This window comes from Ammospiza nelsoni, chromosome 6 (genome assembly GCF_027579445.1).
Source record: "Ammospiza nelsoni isolate bAmmNel1 chromosome 6, bAmmNel1.pri, whole genome shotgun sequence".
In the NCBI taxonomy this organism is placed as follows: domain Eukaryota; kingdom Metazoa; phylum Chordata; class Aves; order Passeriformes; family Passerellidae; genus Ammospiza; species Ammospiza nelsoni.
The window spans coordinates 15,961,759-15,982,046 of record NC_080638.1 but is presented as its reverse complement, the minus strand read 5'-3'; the positions used below and the strand labels follow the sequence as shown (position 1 = coordinate 15,982,046).

General features: G+C 39.6%; 1 protein-coding gene across 3 annotated transcripts in view; it reads left to right on the top strand.

Moving 5' to 3' along the window:
• USH1C (USH1 protein network component harmonin) overlaps positions 1–11,080 on the top strand; it is a 47,470-nt gene extending 36,390 nt beyond the window's left edge. For all 3 annotated transcript variants that reach the window (XM_059475079.1, XM_059475080.1, XM_059475078.1), the window contains exons 16-21: positions 5,146–5,187; positions 5,500–5,553; positions 5,702–5,801; positions 7,127–7,236; positions 7,935–7,990; positions 9,728–11,080. In XM_059475079.1, coding sequence (XP_059331062.1) covers positions 5,146–5,187; positions 5,500–5,553; positions 5,702–5,801; positions 7,127–7,236; positions 7,935–7,990; positions 9,728–9,740 — 375 coding nt within the window. In that variant the 3' untranslated portion in view covers positions 9,741–11,080. The remainder of the gene's footprint in view (positions 1–5,145; positions 5,188–5,499; positions 5,554–5,701; positions 5,802–7,126; positions 7,237–7,934; positions 7,991–9,727) is intronic.
• Positions 11,081–20,288: the final 9,208 nt, after the last annotated feature.

Genomic DNA, 20,288 nt, shown 5'->3' with positions numbered 1-20,288 from the left:
GGTCAGAATTACAGGGTCTTTTAACAGTTGATGGATATGAAATTGTTTTCACTTATAAATAGGGAAATGATGGGAGATGTTTAAGCCTTAAGTGTGGCCTTGAACACTGAGGGCTGCTCTGAGTGAAAATCAGGGTGAGCTGTACTAGAGTGAACTGGAATACACCCACAGCAAAGCTAATTAAATTTTGGCTCAGAGAACAGAAGGGGATTGTTATGATTTAATGGTGAGATTGTCATAGATGCAAAACCACCAGGAATATAAGTCTCTGCTCTCCCATCTATCAAAACCATCCTGTTGTGTGAGTTGCAAGGCTCTGTTGCATTGCTGCTACAAAATATTTTCCTTATTTGTTTGCAGCTGGAGGAAGAATTTCTGAAAGGAAAAAATAAAATTTAAGCTTTCCTCTAGTTTGTAGGATTTGAAGCCTGGTTCTGCAGGACTGAAGTCAAGACAGGTGCTTAGGTACCACGTGGCAAGAAGGGGAGGATTGGAAATTTCAGTTAGTATTGGTTATAGCCATACCAAAACAGTCTTGTTGAAAGTGATTTCTTTTTTTTTTTCAAGAGGTTTTAAAGAAGTTTGTGGAAAATCTTTCCAAACTTGCCCTAAGTCCTTTGAGATAAAAACTTAGAGTTTGTATTAATTAAGGATAAATCACATTTTATTAACTCTGGAATATATTTTTTCCAAGTAATGGTAGGACTGTAGGACACTGAGAGGAACATTAGTGAAACTGTAGTAATGTAGTAATTGGTTTCAAAGCAAATCGAGTTTGTAAAGGTAGGTGCCAGAGTTCGGTCTGTAGAGAGTTTTTCTGTTTTTCTTGTTTCAGAAAACTCAGATATGTCACCTGTTTTGCTGCAAGGCTTTGAGTGGAGGCTGGGGAACTGTCAGTAGTGTTTTATTGGGACTTAGCCCATGTCATTTTTGAAAATTTTTGTAGACTAAGAGGATATTCTGTATTTTAAGTGATTCCAAACTACTGCATTCCATTTTGTTAGAATAGTGGAAGTGACAGAAAAACAAAATGAATGTGCAATTTCAGACCTTGAAGCCAAACAGAAGAAAATAAGATCCATTTAATAATAGAATTCACCTTCTCAGTATAGGAAATCCTTGGTAAGCAAACCTTATCCTAAGAAAGCAAATCTTAAATGCATAAACGTATTTTTACCATGACCTCTCAATATTTTTGAAATTGTCTACCATTTTGTTCATGTTTAAGGTTGGGGTTTTTTTTCAAATTTCTTTTCTCATATATCATTGATGAGAGACCCAAGCACTGTTTTGTAGAAATGAGTTGTAAAAGCAGCCATGGAAGATATTTTTAAGAAATCTTGTGGTATGGAAATGTGCATTATTTATGTAGTTTTTCTAGCATTCTTTCCACTTTGAATTCAGTACTATTTCACTCTGGGTGTTCTCTCAATTTGAAATTATACAGGGAACAAGCACTAACATGTCCAAGTGTGATTCAGTCCCTAGGAGAGCAAAATAAGCAGTAAGATAATTTATGAGTAGGTAATACTTATTTACAGCAAAAAGTTAACACCTGGTTTGGCAATTTTCTTTCTTTTGCAGCCACAAGAGATGTTTAAAAGGATGGTGGTTTACAATTCATCATTTAGATCTAAGAAAAAACAAGTAAAATAACGTTTTCCGTGTTTTGTGTGGTACTTCTTGTTTGACTGATCATAGATTTCAAACTTTCCTTTCTAATTCTGTTTCTCAGTTTCTAAAACAGAAGATGCAAGACAGGCCTAGTGCATGAGTACTGCTGGTCTTTTTAAGCTTTAAGTGTGTGCCTGTGGCTCCAGCTAGGCTAGGCAGAAGAAGGAGAATAAATTCTTAAGGCTGAACCATCTGTAACTCCCTTTATGGTTAAGTGCAACCTTTAAGATAGTTGAATACTGATAACTGATCTGATACTGATATTCCTAAGATTTCCTTGTTTCTTTCAGTGTCCAGCTGCAATGCTTTCAGTGATAAAATCATTTATCAGATTAACAAATAGAGCTATCATCATAACATAATTCTGGTAGGAGGTTAGAGGAACTGGTGGTGGAAAGCCTTGTTCATTCAGCCTTCCTGTATCGTGTAGGATTTTCCTGCTGCATTTTTGCTTTTGTTGCTTTCCTCTGTCATAATGATGAAGTTTTCATCTCTCCATCTTTGGTTGGCTGGTGGTTCAATAGATAGCTTCTTGAAGAGGTGAACTTCAGGCTAAATTTCTCCACTGCTGTAAAATGTGCCAGTTTCTGTACAAACCTCATTTGGTAGTGCATGCTAAGTTATATGCATTGACATTATCTGAAAAGTTGGGACACAGTATTGAGCTCACAGTGTGAGATTTTGAGCAGTAAAACAGATTAATAACAATTTTTTCTTTTTTAAATCAGTTTCAATCTATATCTAGAAGGGATAACTGACCAAGAAAGATCCAGCTTTGAGATTATTTATTTACCAGTAAATGCCAGTATGTTCTGAATATATAACAATTGTATCCTCAAAAGAGGTGTTTTTTTGACAAGTTTGTTATTTCTGGTCATGAGTTTCTCTTTCAATTATGTGTTGTTGTTGCTTGGGGTTTGTTTGTTTGTGGTTTGCTGTTGTTATTTCTGGTCTCAATTGCTCTTGACTATTGTTGTTAGAAACCAGTGAAGCAGTACCATTAGTATAAGTGGCTGTGTTTTGGAGGTTGTTTTTTCTTTAAATAGCAACTTCAGCTTTCACCTCAAAGTCCAGACAGAGTTGTTTCAGTGCAATCAAATATTTTACTGTTCCATTTTCAATTTATGCTCAGTCCTCTGAATGTTTTTGTAAGTCAAAAAGGGATTTAAATGCTCCGAACTATTTCACCTGAAACATCCTGAGTGGTGGGAGAATAGGCTTAGGACTGTGCTTTCCACTTGGTGTTCCTTGGTTCATTCATCCTTGCTTGGATATGGAGTGCACTCTCTGATCTCTGAATTTGTGGTGTCCATTTCGGGGAAGATTTATTACAGTTCAGTGCATGTCTTCTTTCTGCCTTAGCAATATTTGTACATTATTGGATCCAGATCATATCTCTGATACATCGTGACATGAACCCAAGGGGAAAAAGTTTAGGTTGAGTATTAGGAAATGGTTTTTCACCCACAGGGTGGTTGGGCACTGGAAGAGGATCCCAGAGGCACCAGCCTGACAGCTCAGGAAGTGTTTGGACAGTGCCCTCAGGTGCATGGTGTCACTCTGTGCAGGCCACGAGTTGGACTTGGTGATCCTTGTGGGCTCCTTCCCACTCAGGATATTCTGTGTTTCTATGACTTTTGCTTGCAGATTGTTTTTTTAGTGATTTTTTTAAAATTTTATTTTGTGTGTTTGTTTTTGTGGAGTTTTTTGTGTTTTTCCTGTTTAAATATTATTTTCCCAGGGAAACTTCCTTCAAGGGCAACATCTGTTTTTCATGAGGACAACCTGGGACAAAGAGTTCACTGACTTCCTTTAGATTACATAATGACTTAGTGACTTGGCTGAGATTGGCGTTGTCTTCTCTAAATTACTTGCTCCAAACCCATAGCTATCTACTTTAGCCATGATTCCAAAAGGCAGTACTAATTCATTTATTCCAAGTATTAATTGTTTGGGTAGCTTTCACTGTAAAATACTTCTCTTACAGTTTTAGTTAATTGGTTCATAATATTAATACAGTTCATGAATTAATGAATGATTGATTGAAGTTGTTCCCCCAGAATGAAATTCTGTCCTTGCTGATGTCTGTGATGAAATTCCCATTTATCTGGTTAACAAATGTAATGCAGTGTAACAAACTTAATGTAAGGCAGTGCTGTTATGGGTGAGATCAGAGCCCAGAAGGTTCATAGTCAATCGAAATTAGGAAGCCAGAGGAGGTGATCAAGAGCATAGCAGAGGAAGCATTAGTGTTTTCTGCTGCAACTTTGCCATTTAACAGCCAGCCCTTAAATACACCAAAGGAATCTTAAGCTTTGTGTTTGGTTTACAAGTGGAAAGAGGCTTAGGTGAGTCTGGCAGTGGAATAGTCTTTGCTGTCAAATGGATCCAGTAGAAAAGAGACAATAATGAATATATTAACCTTTATCATGCACTGAACCACTGGTCTGTGTAAGGTATTGGCTTGCCTGCCATGTCTGCAAATGGTTTTGTGGTTCTGTGTTCCCCTGTCCCCAGCTCATTGCAGCTCCCACAAGAGTGGGAGCTGGGTCCCTCAGTAAAGATTTTCTTAAGTTCTGAAGTCCTTGCTTTAGCATGCAGGGTTAAGTGAAAGCTTTCATAAATCCCCAGCACAGGCCATACAGTCTCACCTAGTAGCTACTAGTCCTTCTCAAGAAACTGCACTCAAACACCACTGACTCCTGATTGCTGGTGCAGGAACTCCCATCCTTGCAGAAAAGGTAACTCCTGCTTTTCCCTGCAGTCTTGGTCTGACAAGGGTTAAGCACTACATTTTGTGAGTCCCCTCAAAGTTTAAAAATCTTGCTGTGCCTAACTGCAGTATTATCTTCTGCATTTCAGACGTTTCCTGACAAAACTTTTAAGTTCTCCACAGAACTATATGAAAACAAAAATCATATTGTTGTCCTGCAAATTGTCTAACAAATTGTTGTCCTGCACTTGCCTATGGTATGAAGCCAACTCCCTGAAACTCAACATCAAGAGGGAGAGAAGGGGGCTGAAAAAGAATCCTAAAACCCAGACAGAGTGGAGTAGTGTTGCTGACTACTGTGAATTGGAGCCTGTCATTTTCACCTGTTACCATCCAACATGTTGATAATCCCAGGAAATGTTGCTCCAGTGTGACAGAGCATATCTGCTCATGGTGCTTTCAAGATTTGTTTCTGTTCTGTCAGGTGTAGAGAGGAACTATGGAGCTCATAAGTGGTAACTCTTCCTCCGAAATGCTCCGTTACATGACCAACTCAAATTATTCATCTGTCATGAGGGTTTGAAATGTCTTCTGACTGTCAGGATGGACTCTTTGCTGTCTCTCTGGACTTTTCTTCCTTTTCTGTCTTCTTTCATAGCTTACAGAATTACATGTTCTCTCACTAATAAATAAGATGGAATTTCTGTGTTAAGTGTGTGAGTTGCTAGTTTTGCAATTAAATATCATTTTATTCTCAGGGCTTCCAGAAGTATGTGGAAGATTTTGATCCATATTCAATGGTAAGGAGAGAATTATAATGTGCTTCACTATTTAATATTAAATACTCTGGAAAAAAAGCCAAATCCTTGATTTTGAGGGCTCAGAGTAGGTAAGATTCTTGCTTGTTGCTTTTCTGGGTCTTGTGTATTTGTTTTTTCTGGTCATGTTGAACAGAAGCATTCTTAGAGAAAAAGGTGATGTGGTGTTCTGATCTCCCTCTAACACTATTTTAGAAGGGGGAAAGTTCCCTTTACCCCCAGAAATTACATAGATTAGCTTAATTGTTTTGTCTTTCCAAAGTGGAAATGATTAATCATTATATCTTTTCACAGTTTACCCCAGACCAGATAATAGGAAAAGATGTACGGCTATTACGAATAAAAAAGGTATTTACTGTGTTGGTTGAATGACATTTAAAGAGTTCATGTAAGCATTTGATGTACAGCATCATTTACTAGGAAGAAGGAAAGATTAAGCTCCTGTTGATAGCAAAAATAAACAGACTTTTCTAAACTAGAACTGGTTTTTTCGTAGGAAGGATCACTGGACCTTGCAGTTGAGGGAGGAATTGATTCTCCAATTGGAAAGATAGTTGTGTCTGCCATCTACGAGGACGGTGCTGCAGACAAACATGGTGAGCAACAATGGGGAGTTTGAATGCTGCTGAGAAGTGTTCCCTTACACTGGCTGAGAATGGTTGGCTGATTTCATTGCCTGGTACTGAAAGGCTCACTTAGTTTGCCCAAGGACCCAAGTTCTGTCTCAAGTTTTGGGGCAGCCCACGTGTGTTGGTAAAATTAATAGTTATGTAAAATTTGTAAAAACCAGCACCTGATTCTCTGGTGTATTCTTTAGTCAAGGAATGTGTTCTCCATTATTTCAAAAATTCTAATGACATTTGTAATACTTCCACATGCAAAACAATTACCTGACCATAGCTACACTGTGCTGCTTAGTTTTGTTCTTTATGCTACTATAAATAGTAATTTGCTAGTTAAGTAGCTGGCTGTTAAAAACCCAACTAAAACCCAAGTAGAGCCTCTGAAGCTTAGCTCTTGAAGGCACAAGAACATGCTCACCACCTCATGTGGGCTTTGCACCTGGTGGGAAGTATCTGCCATCCTTTTCTCGAGAGCTCTTGTGATGACCAGGTCAACAGAGAGGGCAGTATTCCCTTACACTGTCTTTGCTGTCCTTGTCCCAGCCTGCACATAAGTTCAAGTAAAAACATTGCTGTGAAAACATTTCAGTCATTTGATGTCCTCAGTGCACTTTTTGGCCCTTCACTCTTTTTAGGATCTCTCATAACTAAGGCTGTCCTCTTATCATCCTCTTCAAATCCAGTTCTAGTTGTGCTTCATTCCAGATTGGCAAGTCAAAATCAGTTCTAAGGAGCAAACACTACACATAGACTTGCAAAGAAATGACCATCATGCAAACCCTTGATAAATGCCATTTTATTCCTTCAGGAATTTAATTAATTTTGTCATTTTTATGGACTCGTGGAATTTTTGGGTTGGAAGAGACCTTACAGATGATCCAATTCCAAGCCCCTGCCATGGGCTGGGACACCTCACCCTAGACCAGGTTGCTCAAAAGCCCATCCAGCCTGGCCTTGAACATTTCCCCAGGGTTGGGGCATAGTAGTAACGTTCTGCAGGCAGCCATAGGTTGTTAGCTGTATAGCTTGATTACCCAAACAGGCAAACTGTAGAAAATCATATTGAACTAGTTTTTTACTGGTCATTATCAATAAGAGATTAGTTTGGCTTTGGCATGCTTAAAAATTCCTGTTGTGTTTGCCTGTGCCAGACTTCCTACAGTTTTTAGTGCAGACTTTGCATCCAGTGAGAATACTTTTCATTACAGTCACTACTGCACAATTATGGCACAGAAAAGGCCCCTAGAATTTATTTTTTTTTTACTTATGCGTATTTGACACATTTGTCTTTTCCCCAGGAGGCATAGTGAAAGGGGATGAAATACTGGCTGTAAATGGCAAGATATTAATTGACAGCAAGCTGGCAGAAGCACAGGCAACTCTAGCAAAAGCTTGGAACATGGGTGGGGTAAGTAACCTGGAATGCTACTTCATTCTACCTACAGAGCTCATATCAGAGCTGCTTCTCTATCATGACATTGTCACATCAATACAAACAAGGTTACAAACTGAAAAGTAGTGGGTACATGACCTAGTCTCAAAGTAAGCTAAAATCTGCAGAAGATGCTGGCATGTAGCATCTCTGAAAACCATGTGTGTAATTTACTGGGAAATTTGATGGTGTTGAGCCACATGTCAAGATTGGTATTTAAACACATTACATTCCTTGTGTTTCTAGTACCTTTACATGTGAAATCACTCATTGATAATGAAAATTACTTGCAAGTTGATTGGAATTTTCTGATAATAGCTTGTCTTTGTTTTCTTGATGTACAAGCAACATTACCCTCCAGCTACAGTGAGTGTTTCCACAGCAAGAAATCTTCTCACTGCTCAGAGGACCAATACAGGATGATTGTTAAAATAACTTTTTTAAAAAATGTTGTTGCAACAGTAGATTTTTCTTTAATTTCAAGATGCAAATCAAACAGCTCAATCTTTAAATGGTCTTCCAATAGAAGTTTTTATTACAGACTTACTTCTTCTCCCTGGGTTTTTCCAGGAATAGATTACCTCCTAGATGCTCTGACATTCCATGGTGGTGCACTGGCCACCTCTAAAAGCAGTATTTAGTGGCAGATGTTTACCTCTGCTTTTCTTTTTCAGGATTGGATTGACTTAGTCATTGCAGCATCACCTCCAAAAGAATATGATGATGAAATGTAAGTACATAAGCTTTTTTCTCTGGGGATTAAAAGCTGAGTAACAATAGCCAGTTTGCTTTTTTTGTCACACGTTTTTCAATTATGATCTTCTTCTTATGGACTATATAACCTCCTGCATTACATGGTTGCTAATTTGATAGTTATAAGTAGATGTCATGCATTACAGCAGTGGTTCCCAGACTGCAAAACTGAAATTCTCAGAATTGGTTGTACGTGACTACACCCTCGTACTTTAAGTTTAAAGTTTGGGGATTTGCGGTTTGTTTTTAATTTAGAAGTTCACTTAAATTCAGTCTGAGTCATTTACTACACTTCCATAGATGATAATTTAGGGAAACAAATCCCTGTAAACATTCTGCATCACAACCAGACATTTAATTCTATGGTTTGGTTTTGTTGTTTTGTTGTGGTTTTAAATTAGATTGCAGTTATTGTTCTTGTCTAAGCAAGCATATATAATATTTTCAGAAGAGATTAAGGGGTTTAGGTGTCTTGGCAATGCTCACAGGATCCTTGTTTTGAAGATAATCAGCACAGGTGTGAAACAGAAGAATCTACAGCTACAAGTGTGTTGGAAGTATCAGGACTATACAGCTTGCTTTACTTTGGACAGTTTCAAAAGCAAGACCGTGTTTTCTAGTTTGATTGAAGGAGATTTGAAGATATACTTACTACCAAGTAAGATGGCAGAGCAAGGTTTTGTAGTCACTGTTAACCTGGGCTCTTGCTCTATGTGGAGTACTGGAGTATTAGTTGCTGTAAATCAGTTTTACTGCCTAACACCAACTGTAGATTGATGTGAAATTTTGTTTAATACCTGTGCATAAACTAATGGGCAGGGAAATAACTATTATTTTTGTTTTTATATTTTGTATATTTAGCCTTACCATTCCCTCATCAGCAGTCAGTCCCAGCACACACAGAAAGGTTTTTGAAGGCAGTGCACCTGTGTACAGACAAGGGTATCTCCTGCAGCTGTAGCCACTGCAGTGTCCCTCATGGTGAATAGCACACTGGCTTATGACTGGCCATTGTGAGGCTGTGTTATTTTTTAAGCATGTGCCTGCCTGTGCATTGCTTGCCATCCTTGCTTTTGTTCCTGGCATGCTGGAGCTGGAGTGTTCTTTGGGCTTTTGCTATGCCTGTACTATTAAAATATAAGTATTTAGTTTCTACTTTATAAAGTCCCTCAGAGATCCTCTGCAGAATTGGTTTATCACCTGCCAGACTATTAAATAAATAGGCCCTTTCTAAACAAGTAGGATTAACCTAAGGTTTTGTTCCTTATCTGTGGACCACTGCTGTGGCTTTGTGAGTTCATCAGTATATAAGCAACTATAAATTATTTTCTTGTGAAGGCTTGTCCAAAGAACAACTTTCCATTTGGATTATTCACAGTGTGCCTGTAAACAAGTATTCAAGAGTGTTTGGTTTCAGTGAAGTTTGTCTCTGTTATTTTGTCACATAGCTTTACCATTTGAAATTATCCTTGTCTCTGAAATTCAGTTTACTCTGTATGGTTTCTCTGTGGCTGTAACGACTGTAAGTACAGTCACAGATCTCTAGAACTGCCAAGGTAAGATTTCTTGTTGCATTTGGGTCTTCTCAATTATTACTTGTAATGAAAATCAAAACTACTCAAGATCCAGTTTAAAAACTGTGCTTACTAGAAAGATGAAAAGCTGCACGAGAGCTAACAGCATGTTTCTCATTACCTTTTTTTTCCCCCCACAGGACATTTTTTTAAGGAAGACTACAAATCTTGAAATGGAATCTCTTCTCAGCAGAAACCTGCTGCTCAGTAAACTAATAGGAAATCAATAACCATGGGAAATGTATCTTTATTGACTGACCTGTAAATTGAACTAGAGACATCAGATTCTTCAGATAACTTGAATAATTTATTATCATTCTATAGACATACAGCAAAACTTTTTTTTCATGATGATTTAAAAGAACTACTGACCATCATAGTTCAGACTGTGAGTGCTCAATCTCTTTTTGCTATTTTGAGGGGCCAAATTTTGCAAATCATCTTTCAGTTTTCCTGGAAATAGATTTGAAAATGACAAATGAAGATAGAACACAGATGTCTGTTCCCACATGCAACACTTGTGAATACACATTCACAGGCCAGTTTGGGTGTGAAAAGAATTATATTTTTACTTCCTAGATATTGATTTTCATGGGAAAATGAGGAAGTGCCCAGGTAACTTCTGTTCTCATATTCTTGTAGCTCTCTTAATATCCATTTTTGTGTCTCAGTTGTGAGGATTTTTTCACCATAAAAACCCTGCTGGTAAAAGAACTGGGAATACCAGGAATGTAAGCATTATAATCAAATAATTTTGGTTGTGTTGCTCATACAGTATGGAAGATCTTCTGCAGCAGCAGAGTAAATAACTAGGAAGTAGCTCAGATAAAATCATTATGTGCAGTCATATCCATACTCCCAAGTATTTGTATTGTTGGCAAAAATTCCTCCCTCATATAGTCATGGGTGGGAAATTTGGGTGTGATTCACAGTCTGCTGTTTTGTACTTTGTTCTCAGTGAGCCTATATATGTGACTAAACTGTGCAGGAAGCCACCAAGTGTAACTTTCTGCTCTTGCTGACTCTGTGCCTTAGATTTGAGTCAATTCCTCAAGACCATTAAATTGATGTTTTGCTAGTGTTTGGTTTCAAGTGTTATTATATTTGTAGACTTAGTAAATATATTATAGAGACACCTCATAAGAAATGTCATGGTCCTTTTCCTTTCTTGCACCTGCCAGCTTGTGCTCTGTTTTCCATGTTGTGTTTAGATTTTTCTCACCTGTTCTACTGAGAAACAGTTCATTGGCATATAATTTTCCCACTGAAGTCTTGCCTTTCCAAGGTTTGGAGCCCTCCTCCATCATATGAAAATAACAAATTCATGAGAACTCTGTACTTACATGCAGATGCTTACTTATGTTGACTTTATTTACAGTATTCTTCCAGTATGCCAATTAATGTGTGTGGCAGGGTATAAATGTTAGAATATTTAAAATGTTGAACTCTTACAGCTAATCCAGAAATAAAATTGCATTTGCCAAATGGAAGAAGTCTATTTTCCTATTTGTCCCTGGGTTTGTACATCATAGTAGTAGTTAATCTGCTAAAGTACACAGACTTCTGAATTTTTCTTCAATTACAGACCCACTTGGAAGAGATTGCCACCCTTGTGGAACTTGTAATTCACTCTGTACAGGAGGGAATTTTCCCTTGGCTGAGCTGCAGTAATCTTTTACAGAGTTTTTTGGGGGGCAAATCTGGTCATTTGACAGCTGGCAAGCTACCACAGTTCCTACAGTGTATTTTTTTGCTAGGTCTTAGCATGCATCTACCCAGGCCTATAGACTTCCTAACTACAAAGTAATCTAAATGCTGAATGCATCAAGATCAGCACCAGAAGGAAATTGCAGCAGGATGTACTTCTCCTGCTGCTTTAGTTCCCAGTTGCCTACATACTGCAGCCATCTGGACTGCATGACAATGCATCAGAGAGATGAGGGGTGCTATCCAATGTTCTCCCAAGGGCTGCTTGGATGTTTGTACCAGCAAACAGAGAGCCACAGTAATGCACCAGTAAAAAACTTCAGTGCCTGATTGTGCAAAACACTGTCTCAGCACACTAAGAAACATAACAAAACTTAGAGGTTAGATATTAGAAATATTTCTATTGGTGTTATTTTTTCAGAGACAGAAGGAGCACAGAAGACTGAGCTGGGAAATCTGTGGGAGTACCAGCAGCTGAGTTGTAGCCTTGCTTCTTCATCACAGAACTATGTTTCTTCTCCCCGTCTACCCTGTTAACTTGATTTGTTTGGATACAGCTTAAAATGCATGACAGGCAGTTGAGGAAATAGTTCCTGCTCAATATTCCAAGTATGTTAAGAAAGTGTTGCTTTGAGAGTTTAACCTGTGTTGCTTTAGGCAATATAAGTATGTAGTGTCAGGAGAAAAGAGCCTGTTACTTCTGAAATCTTAAAATGGTCTTAAGCCATTAGCCAGGTAGTTTTTTACTGTATTTCTGACTTTTGGTGCCCTAGAACATCATCCCATCTTTCATTTGCCAGCTAGCTTAAGGGGTTGGAAAATGCTACAAGAAAATACATTTTTCAGGCAACTTCTCTTTCAGTTATTTTGATGTGTGTGAGCAGTGTCCCAGGTGTAAGTAGTTTAAACAGGAGTGCCCATTTTGAGTTGGGGCTGCGTTGTTCTTTGGTGGCTGTCAGTCATTACATGTGCTTGTGCCTCATCCTGTTCAAAAAGACCAGCTTTGAAAAGGTAACAGTAAGAGTAAATGGGACTTTCTCTTGCTCAGCCAATGCTGTTTCCTTTGGGAGTATGGAAACTGTGACCTGCTGCACAAAGCAGGAAGAAGTCCAAGTACTTCACTGACAGTATCACAAATGCTTCAAACCACTTTTAAGAGAAGATGGTTTTTTGTTTTTCATTTGCTGTAATCTCAGAGGGGATATGTGTAGTTTCTCAGAGCTGTTTGTTTGGTTAAGACTGCCAAACCGCACTATCTCTCTCTATGGGATAATAACCCAGAGGAAGACTTTCTCAGAACTGTTAACAACCATTCTTATTCTCTCAGGAATTTCTTGGCCACTTTTCTTTAGCAACCCCCCCACAGCTGCTGAACTGGAGCATGAATTACACTAGAGACTTGTGACTCTCACATTGCTCTGTAAGCGTGTGCGTGCCTGTGTGCAGGCAAAAAATGCGAGACCCTATGGATCAGAACCATGGCGTGCATTACAGGATAGGAAATACCATGGTTTATTACTCATATGGAGATTAGCATAGGGAAGTCTTTGATCTATTTATTACTGCCATTCTGCTACTATTTAGTTTTGTTACTGTTTATTATTTGGCCATGGCATCTTTTAGAAATTGTGCATACATTTCAGAGAAGCTAGGTCTTTTTTAAAAAATTCTCTATTCGCAAACAAATGTACAACATAAGGAGGGGTGTATGCATGTACATACACCAGTCAGGTTTTTTTAAAATCAACTTAATCTGAGGAGCACACATGTACAAATAATCTTAGCAGTTCACAAATATGAGACATAACCTCTGAATATATTTAATTTGTTGTAATTGCTCTCACCATAAAAAGAAGAGTGAAACATCATGGTTTTGTGTCAAAGGATGCCTATCAGGTTGTAAGGAGCTTGATATGCAGTCATTGCTAAATGTCCTCATGTTTGCTTCTGCTGTATGTTGACCCTGATAAAGTGTGGTCAGATTTTGGCTGCTGTGGAATTCTTAGCCATCTTTCACCACAGAAAAATCCCCCTGGGATCTCTGTTGGTATGAACGGACTCCCTTACACCATCTAAGGACCAGGTCTAGTGGAGAAAAGCCAGTGTCTTAAATGTAAGTATGTGACCCTTAGGATTGTAAATCAGTGGGTCTCTTGTAGTCAAGTGATGATAAGCTAATAAGTGCTTGATCCTCAATCTGAGTTTGACCTTCAGTGTTTTTCTGCTACCAATTTTATCTTTTGCCATTGTCCTTGATCTCCCAAGGTTTCTGCTTTTATGACTGATGGAAGTTTCTGGAACAGTTTTCAAAATTGTTTTTCTGCAGGCTTGAGCTCTGAGGTGGTTCCAGGTGGGCCATTGACAGATCATGCAAGCTTTTTTAAGGAGGTTGACTAGGATGCTTGCTTTCCTTCTTCCTAGGGAAGGCATCCAAAGGTTTGTCTCTGCTGGAATACCTGGGGCCTCTGCTGGAATTCTTCTTCCTCTATCACTAGGTTCACATTTGATGTATTATTGAAGGACACAGATAATAGCACAACACTTTGGTGAAATTCAGGGTCTACTTATATTTAAAGCAAGGTAACTTGGACTACTTTTGGTCTCTACTGAAATCATCTAGGATGAAAGAGGAAGCGGAGACAGGAAAAGCAATCTATAAAATTTCTGTTCTCTAGAAGGGAAGTTTCTGAAATGTGAAGTTTCAGAGGATCACTGCTTACAGTTCTCCAAACTGTAATGATTGATGCATACCATAATATCAATGATTAGTGTAAAAGCCACTGGAAGGAAGTCTTAAGGAATTAATTTTGAATAAGTAAGTTGCAGACTGACAGCTCTTGGATATGTAAGCCTGAATGGCTGTTGTTGAACTCAGAATGTTTATGTGGAAAAAAGGGAGTCTGATTTCCTGCAGAGAGCTATATCATGATTCACAAAACCTGCTGCATGATTAGCAATGGGTATCCCTTGCACACCTGCACTGTGCTTGATGGATGTTTGGCACTTAGCAGTCTTAGACTAGAACAAGCAAAGTACTTAAGTACATGCTTAAATTTAAGGATATGAGCTAATCCCATTGACATAGGTAGAGTTCAATAATCCTCCTCAGGATGGATTTTGCTGGATGGAGGCCTGAAGGCAAAATCTGAAGGCACTTGATGCCTTAGTCCTGGATGTGTTTAGTATGGAAACTTGTTAATGCTCAAGTTCTACTGTTCATACTGAATTTTAGTTCCTCCTCATTTTCTCAAATATTCTTCAAAGGTTATTCCTCCCACCAGCTCCTACTGCCCATTTTCTTGGCTTGTCCTCATCTTATCTTTTCTCACCATTTCTCCTCCAAACATCAGTAAAACTCATTAGTCTTCAATAGCTATAACAGAGTTTGTTTATATGGTGCTTAGAGTAAAGTTTGGGAGAAGGAGACTGAGACTCTCCCAACATAAACTGGGCAAGATAGAAATCAGACAGCCTTTTTGAGGACAAGGACTTTTCTAAACAGTAAGGATGTGAGAGGGAAAGTTGGTAATGGTTATTCTTTATGCAAAGCCAAACACACACATGTAAAAGCAAGAGAGTTTCAAAATACTTCTTCTGAAATTTGGTTCTCTTTTCTCTGCCTTTCCCCTAAGCAGTTCTGCGTGCTTTAGCACTGGGACCCCATGTTCATGTTGGCAACAGCCTGAGGCTCTTGAGGATTAAAGCCACTTAACAGAGAGCAAAGAACACCAGCTATAAAACATTTTTAGAAACACTCCGGAGAAAATTAAGCTTTGACAAAAATCTTGTAATAAGGATTACCCTGACTGAGTGAAATAACTTTCCAGGGTTATCATTTGAAACTAAGTAGATTATAAGTTTGCATATATCAATATTTTTGTTATTCTTTCTGCCCCCAAATACAGAATGTGGAATTTTCAGAGTGGAGACACCCATTAACAGTTTTTAATTACCGGCAATTCCAGCCTCAAGGAAGGACAGAGGCAAAGAAAGAGAAATGCATGTTCCCGTTTTGACTGTTCACAAAGAATTGTGGTGAAGCAGATCTCTGAATGTTATTAACCTGCTAGGACAGAAGAAATTGCATACTGTTCCTCAGTGGAAATCAGGCAGCTCCATCTTAATGCAGAAGAGTGACATGAACAGCAAGAATCCAGACTGAGATGACACAAAAGTCTTTTCTTCAACTAATGTATAAATTTCTCATCAGTCATTTTAGAATTTGCAGGCGGGTGCAACATAATTTATAATGCTCTTTTTCTTCTTGGAGAATATGATTGCAACAAATTTCTGTTAACAGTCATAGGGCTGATTGAAACAGAGGTGGTGGGCACATTTTGTGGTTGGATGATTCACAGCAGAAAGTAAATTGTGTGTATTAAGTTGCAGTAATTTGTCCCATATTGTACTGCTGCAGGAAAGCTGTGTTTCTTTGTTGTCAGCTGTGACAATATTCACATTTCTTTGCCTCTAGCCAGACAAACAGATGCAGAGATGGGTTTTTATTTTCTATTATGCCATTGAAGTACACCAGGAATAGTATAACTTCTCAAGGATAAAGATACCTGGTATTGCCTTTTCTAATGGTGTCTTTAAATCCATGTGTACCTGTTTAAACAGATGTTTAAAATACCATAGTAAACAGATGGGGAAAAGTGGCTAGATTTATAAATGACACAAAGGGACAAAATAGTTACCCCTTCTTTGCACTAGGACAAGTAAGTGACTTTTATAAAAGGAACATCACCATTTTCCTAAGTAGATAGCATCTGAGTATGAAATTTCAAGTATTCTTTCTTTAATACTGTGGTCTCTTAGCCACAGGGCAGTGATCACTATAGCCAGCTGTGGAAGAGACAGGAGCTTTTAGCTACTTGTAGCATAATCCTTTCCTTATCTTAGTCCTTATATCTTGAGCCTTCGTTGTCCAAACTACAAACAAATGAGGAAATAGCAAGTGGTTTTTTTTCTGATGTGGTGAAAAGAACAGTCAATTCAGAACTTAAGTTCAGTTTGTTAAAGAAGACATAGCCAGTTCCAGGACTGGGAAAATGTAAGAGGCAATCTTACTTTTTCTGCCCAGTTGCTGGGAACATGTCCTGAGGATGTGTCCCTGGCACACATGAGAGGATCATCCCTTGTCAGTGTTCTCCAGCTGGATGTGGTTGCTCTTGTTTCCACTGCGTTGCTATTTCACTGCAGATGAAAAGCAGACAGCTGAGAGTTGCACGTGAGAAACCTCCATGGCTGAGCCTCAGCACTTGACATCGCCCTTCACGTTTGGGCTGCCAAAATGCAGACGTGCAGAACGCTTCCACTGGCTCGTATTGCTGCCTTATCACAGGAGACAAATATAGCCGGGGGAAAGCATGCTGAGAAAGGCTACCTACAGCTGTGAGAGAAAGAGAGAAATGGGAATAATTCCACGTGGGAGGGAAGATCAGAGTGTGGGAATTATGCCCCACAAAGATGGTTCTGACACATCCCCTTGTACTGTCAGGTGGGCAGCCAAGGGTGTGTGTGCCAGCACGTGGCTGCCCAGGTACCTACTGGGACCCAGACTTAGGCTGAGAAGTACCTGAGGCTGTTTTAGGATGATTCTCTACAGAGACTCTGCAAACTCTCCACAAACTAATTCCTGTGAAGAAAGGCATTTCTATCTACTATGTTTTACAAACTGGCCTCATGGGCTATTTATATGAAAAACTATAAAACCTGAAATAGTGTTCTTTCATGTTACTGGTCAATTCTCATTATATCCTTGGCAGGATTTCAGCTCTATCAATCACATTGTGTTTACAGTTTTTGCGAACTGCAAATTGACTGCTGCACTCCCTAGTCAGCATTGTTTTCATATCTAATGCTACAGACTCAGACAGTGCAACATATGCTGTTAGGAAAAGAAAACATTTAGCTTTGAGAATTTTTTTTTTTTTTCAGAAAATCTACAACAAAAGAATACAGCTTCTCTTTTAAGAAGAGTTTTAAAATAGAAAACATTATCTTCAGCCCTGTGGTATCACCGGTCAGGAAAAATTAATACATGTGCTGAGGGGAAAACTACTTCTGAAGGAAACAGGAATTATTCTCTTTATAACCATTATCAGGAACACAAGGAACTTTCCCAACTTTTTTTTGTTACCATGACAGTGTCGATTTTTTCTTTAATTATATGATTTTTCATAATATGTAGGAGGACACAGTATGGGTAATGTAAAATGTAATCTTATCCCCCAATGAGTTGGAGCTGGACCCTACTACTAAAGATTAGGAGCAGGCTGGATGATAACAGGCCACACCTGTAACCAATAAGAGCTAGTGGTACAAAAGAGAAGTCCGAGAAGTCAGATGGCTGCTGCAAGGACCAGGAACAGTCAGTGCTCAGAGGAACTGCCTACAAAAAACATTGAGGATGTATGAGACTGAGGCCATGGAACCCTTGCACCATAATGATAAAAGAACTCTTGATATATAAGACAACATATCAGGATAATAGAACTGTTGTACTATATAAGACAACAATAATAGGCACATCATATTCCTACCAATAGCTCATACTTTCTTCAGAGCAGTTCTTACAGAGAGATCTGCAGCTGCTTTACATCCTGCATTGATGTGGGTACCTAGAATTTTTTGTTACCACTTGTATCATAATAGTGCATGTATGTGCCAGTCAGTGTCAGATTCCTGATATGTCTTAAATATTATTCCACCTCTAAATATTCTTGTTTTCAGAGAGAAAATAATTCTCCATAGGAATAAAAGCAGAATCTCAGAATCACTACTTTGGGAAAGATCCCTCAGGTCATAGAGTCCAACCCTTAAACCAGCACTGCCAAGTCCATCACTGAATCATGTCCCTAAGTGCCATATCTAGATGGCTTTTAAATAACTCCAGAGATACAGACTCAACCACTTCCCTGGACAGCCTGTTCCAGGGCCTGAAAACCCCTTTGGTGAAGAAATGTTTCCTAATATCCCATCTAAACTTTCCATGGCACAACTTTTGGCCATTTTCTTTCATCCTATTATTTATTACTGGGAGAAGATCAACACCCACCTGGCTCCAGCCTCCTTCGAGGCAGTTGCAGAGAGCGGTGAGGTCTCCCCTGAGCCTCCTCTTCTCCAGGCTGAACATCCCCAGCTCCCTCAGCCTCTCCTCACAGGACCTGTGCCCCAGGCCCTCCACCAGCCCCATTTCCCTTCTCTGGACTCTCTCCAGCCCCTCAATGTCTTTTTCCTGCAGTGAGGGGCCCAGAACTGGACACAGGATTCAAGGTGTGGCCTCACCAGTACAGGGGGACAATCCCTGCCTGGTCCTGCTGGCCGCACTATGGCTGATCCAGGCCAGGGTGCCCTTGGCCTTCTTGGCCCCCTGGGCACTGCTGGCTCATGTTCAGCTGCTGTCAGCAGCACCCCCAGGTCATTTCTGCCCAGCAGGGTCCCAGCCTGTGTCCCAGCCTGTGGCCCTGTCTGGGGCTGTTGTGCCCAAGGCCAGGCCCCGGCCCTTGGCCTGGCTGACCCTCACACAGCCGGGCCTCAGCCATCGCTCCGGCCTGCCCAGATCCCTCTGCAGAGCCTTCCTGCCCTGCAGCAGATCAGCACTGCCAGCCAGCCTGGTGTGTCTGCAGCTGACTGAGGCTGCTCCATCCCCTCATCCACAAAATTGAAAAAGATTTTGAACAGGACTGGGCCCACGAAGCCCTGAGAAACACCACTGGTACCGGATGATGATAGGTGATGGATTCCACTCACCCCCAGTCTCTGGGCTCAGCCATCCAGACAGTGTTTACCCAGTGAAGAGTACACCTGCCCTCTCCATGGGAAGCCAGTTTCTCCAGGAAAATGCTGGTGTCAAAAGTCTTTCCTAAAGCCCAGATAGAAAACATCAACGGCCTTTCCCTCATCTGCCAAGCAGGTCATTTTGTCACAAAAGGAAATTAGGTTGGTCAAGCAGCACCTGCCTTTCATGAACCCCTGCCTGATCCTCTGGTTGTCCAGTTTGTGCCATATGATGGTACAAAGCTCTTGTTTCTGTCATTTGCTCTTTAAAAAGGCAACTTGTTAATGCACACAATAAAGCTAATTGAATATCCACTACTCCTACTCAGCCACTTAAGGAATTCAGGTAGTAAGAGTAGAATATGTTTAAAATACCAGGGCACGATCAGTGATCAGTCCATGAGGTGACTCCTCTGTGAGTCAGAGTGTGAAGGACCTGTGGCATTTGCATGAACAGCTGAGACACTCCACGACCCTGAATCCTAAGGACAACCTATTTGCTGTCCAGAGGCTGGAAGCCTGGCCTGTCTCAGCAAAGCCTGTTTCCTGTGTGCTAACGTGACTGCCATGGTGTTATTTGTATTTGCTCCCTTAGAGGAGGAGTTTGGAATTTTCCCTCTTTTCTTTGGCTGAAAACACTAATTAAATGTGATCCGAACTTGTAAATAGTTTTAGCCCCCTTGACTCTGTGTTATTTTGCCCAGCTTAAGGGGATTTTTGAAGGTTTGGTACTCAGTCTTATTGTTGTTACAAATTTTTAACTTTCCTATACAAATATATAGACTATGTTAAAAAAAAAAAATTCTCTTGCTGTGAAGAGAGTGAAAAATAATGCCAAATTTCAATACTGGAGGGAGTTGTACAGCTATTTCTTACTTTTTGCCTTTTTACAAAAGCTACTCAATTCCTCCTAAATACTGACAGTATAAAGAATAGTTACCCAGAGCAGAGCATCTCTGGCTGGTTTGAGGGCTGAGGCTGTGGACATCTGCCCTAAGTGAGGATATTCAGGAATTGCTGTTGCCAGGTAAAAGTATCATAGACAATTTAATTTTCTGCAGAGCTTCACACTTAAAAATCCAGGTTCAGCACTTTGCTGTACAAAAAACAGCACTATACTACTCCAAGAGATAATGAGCTTCAGGTTCAAATAATCATGAAAATAGGAAAAAGATAGAAAAAATTACTACTGGCTGTAAGTTCAATTACTAA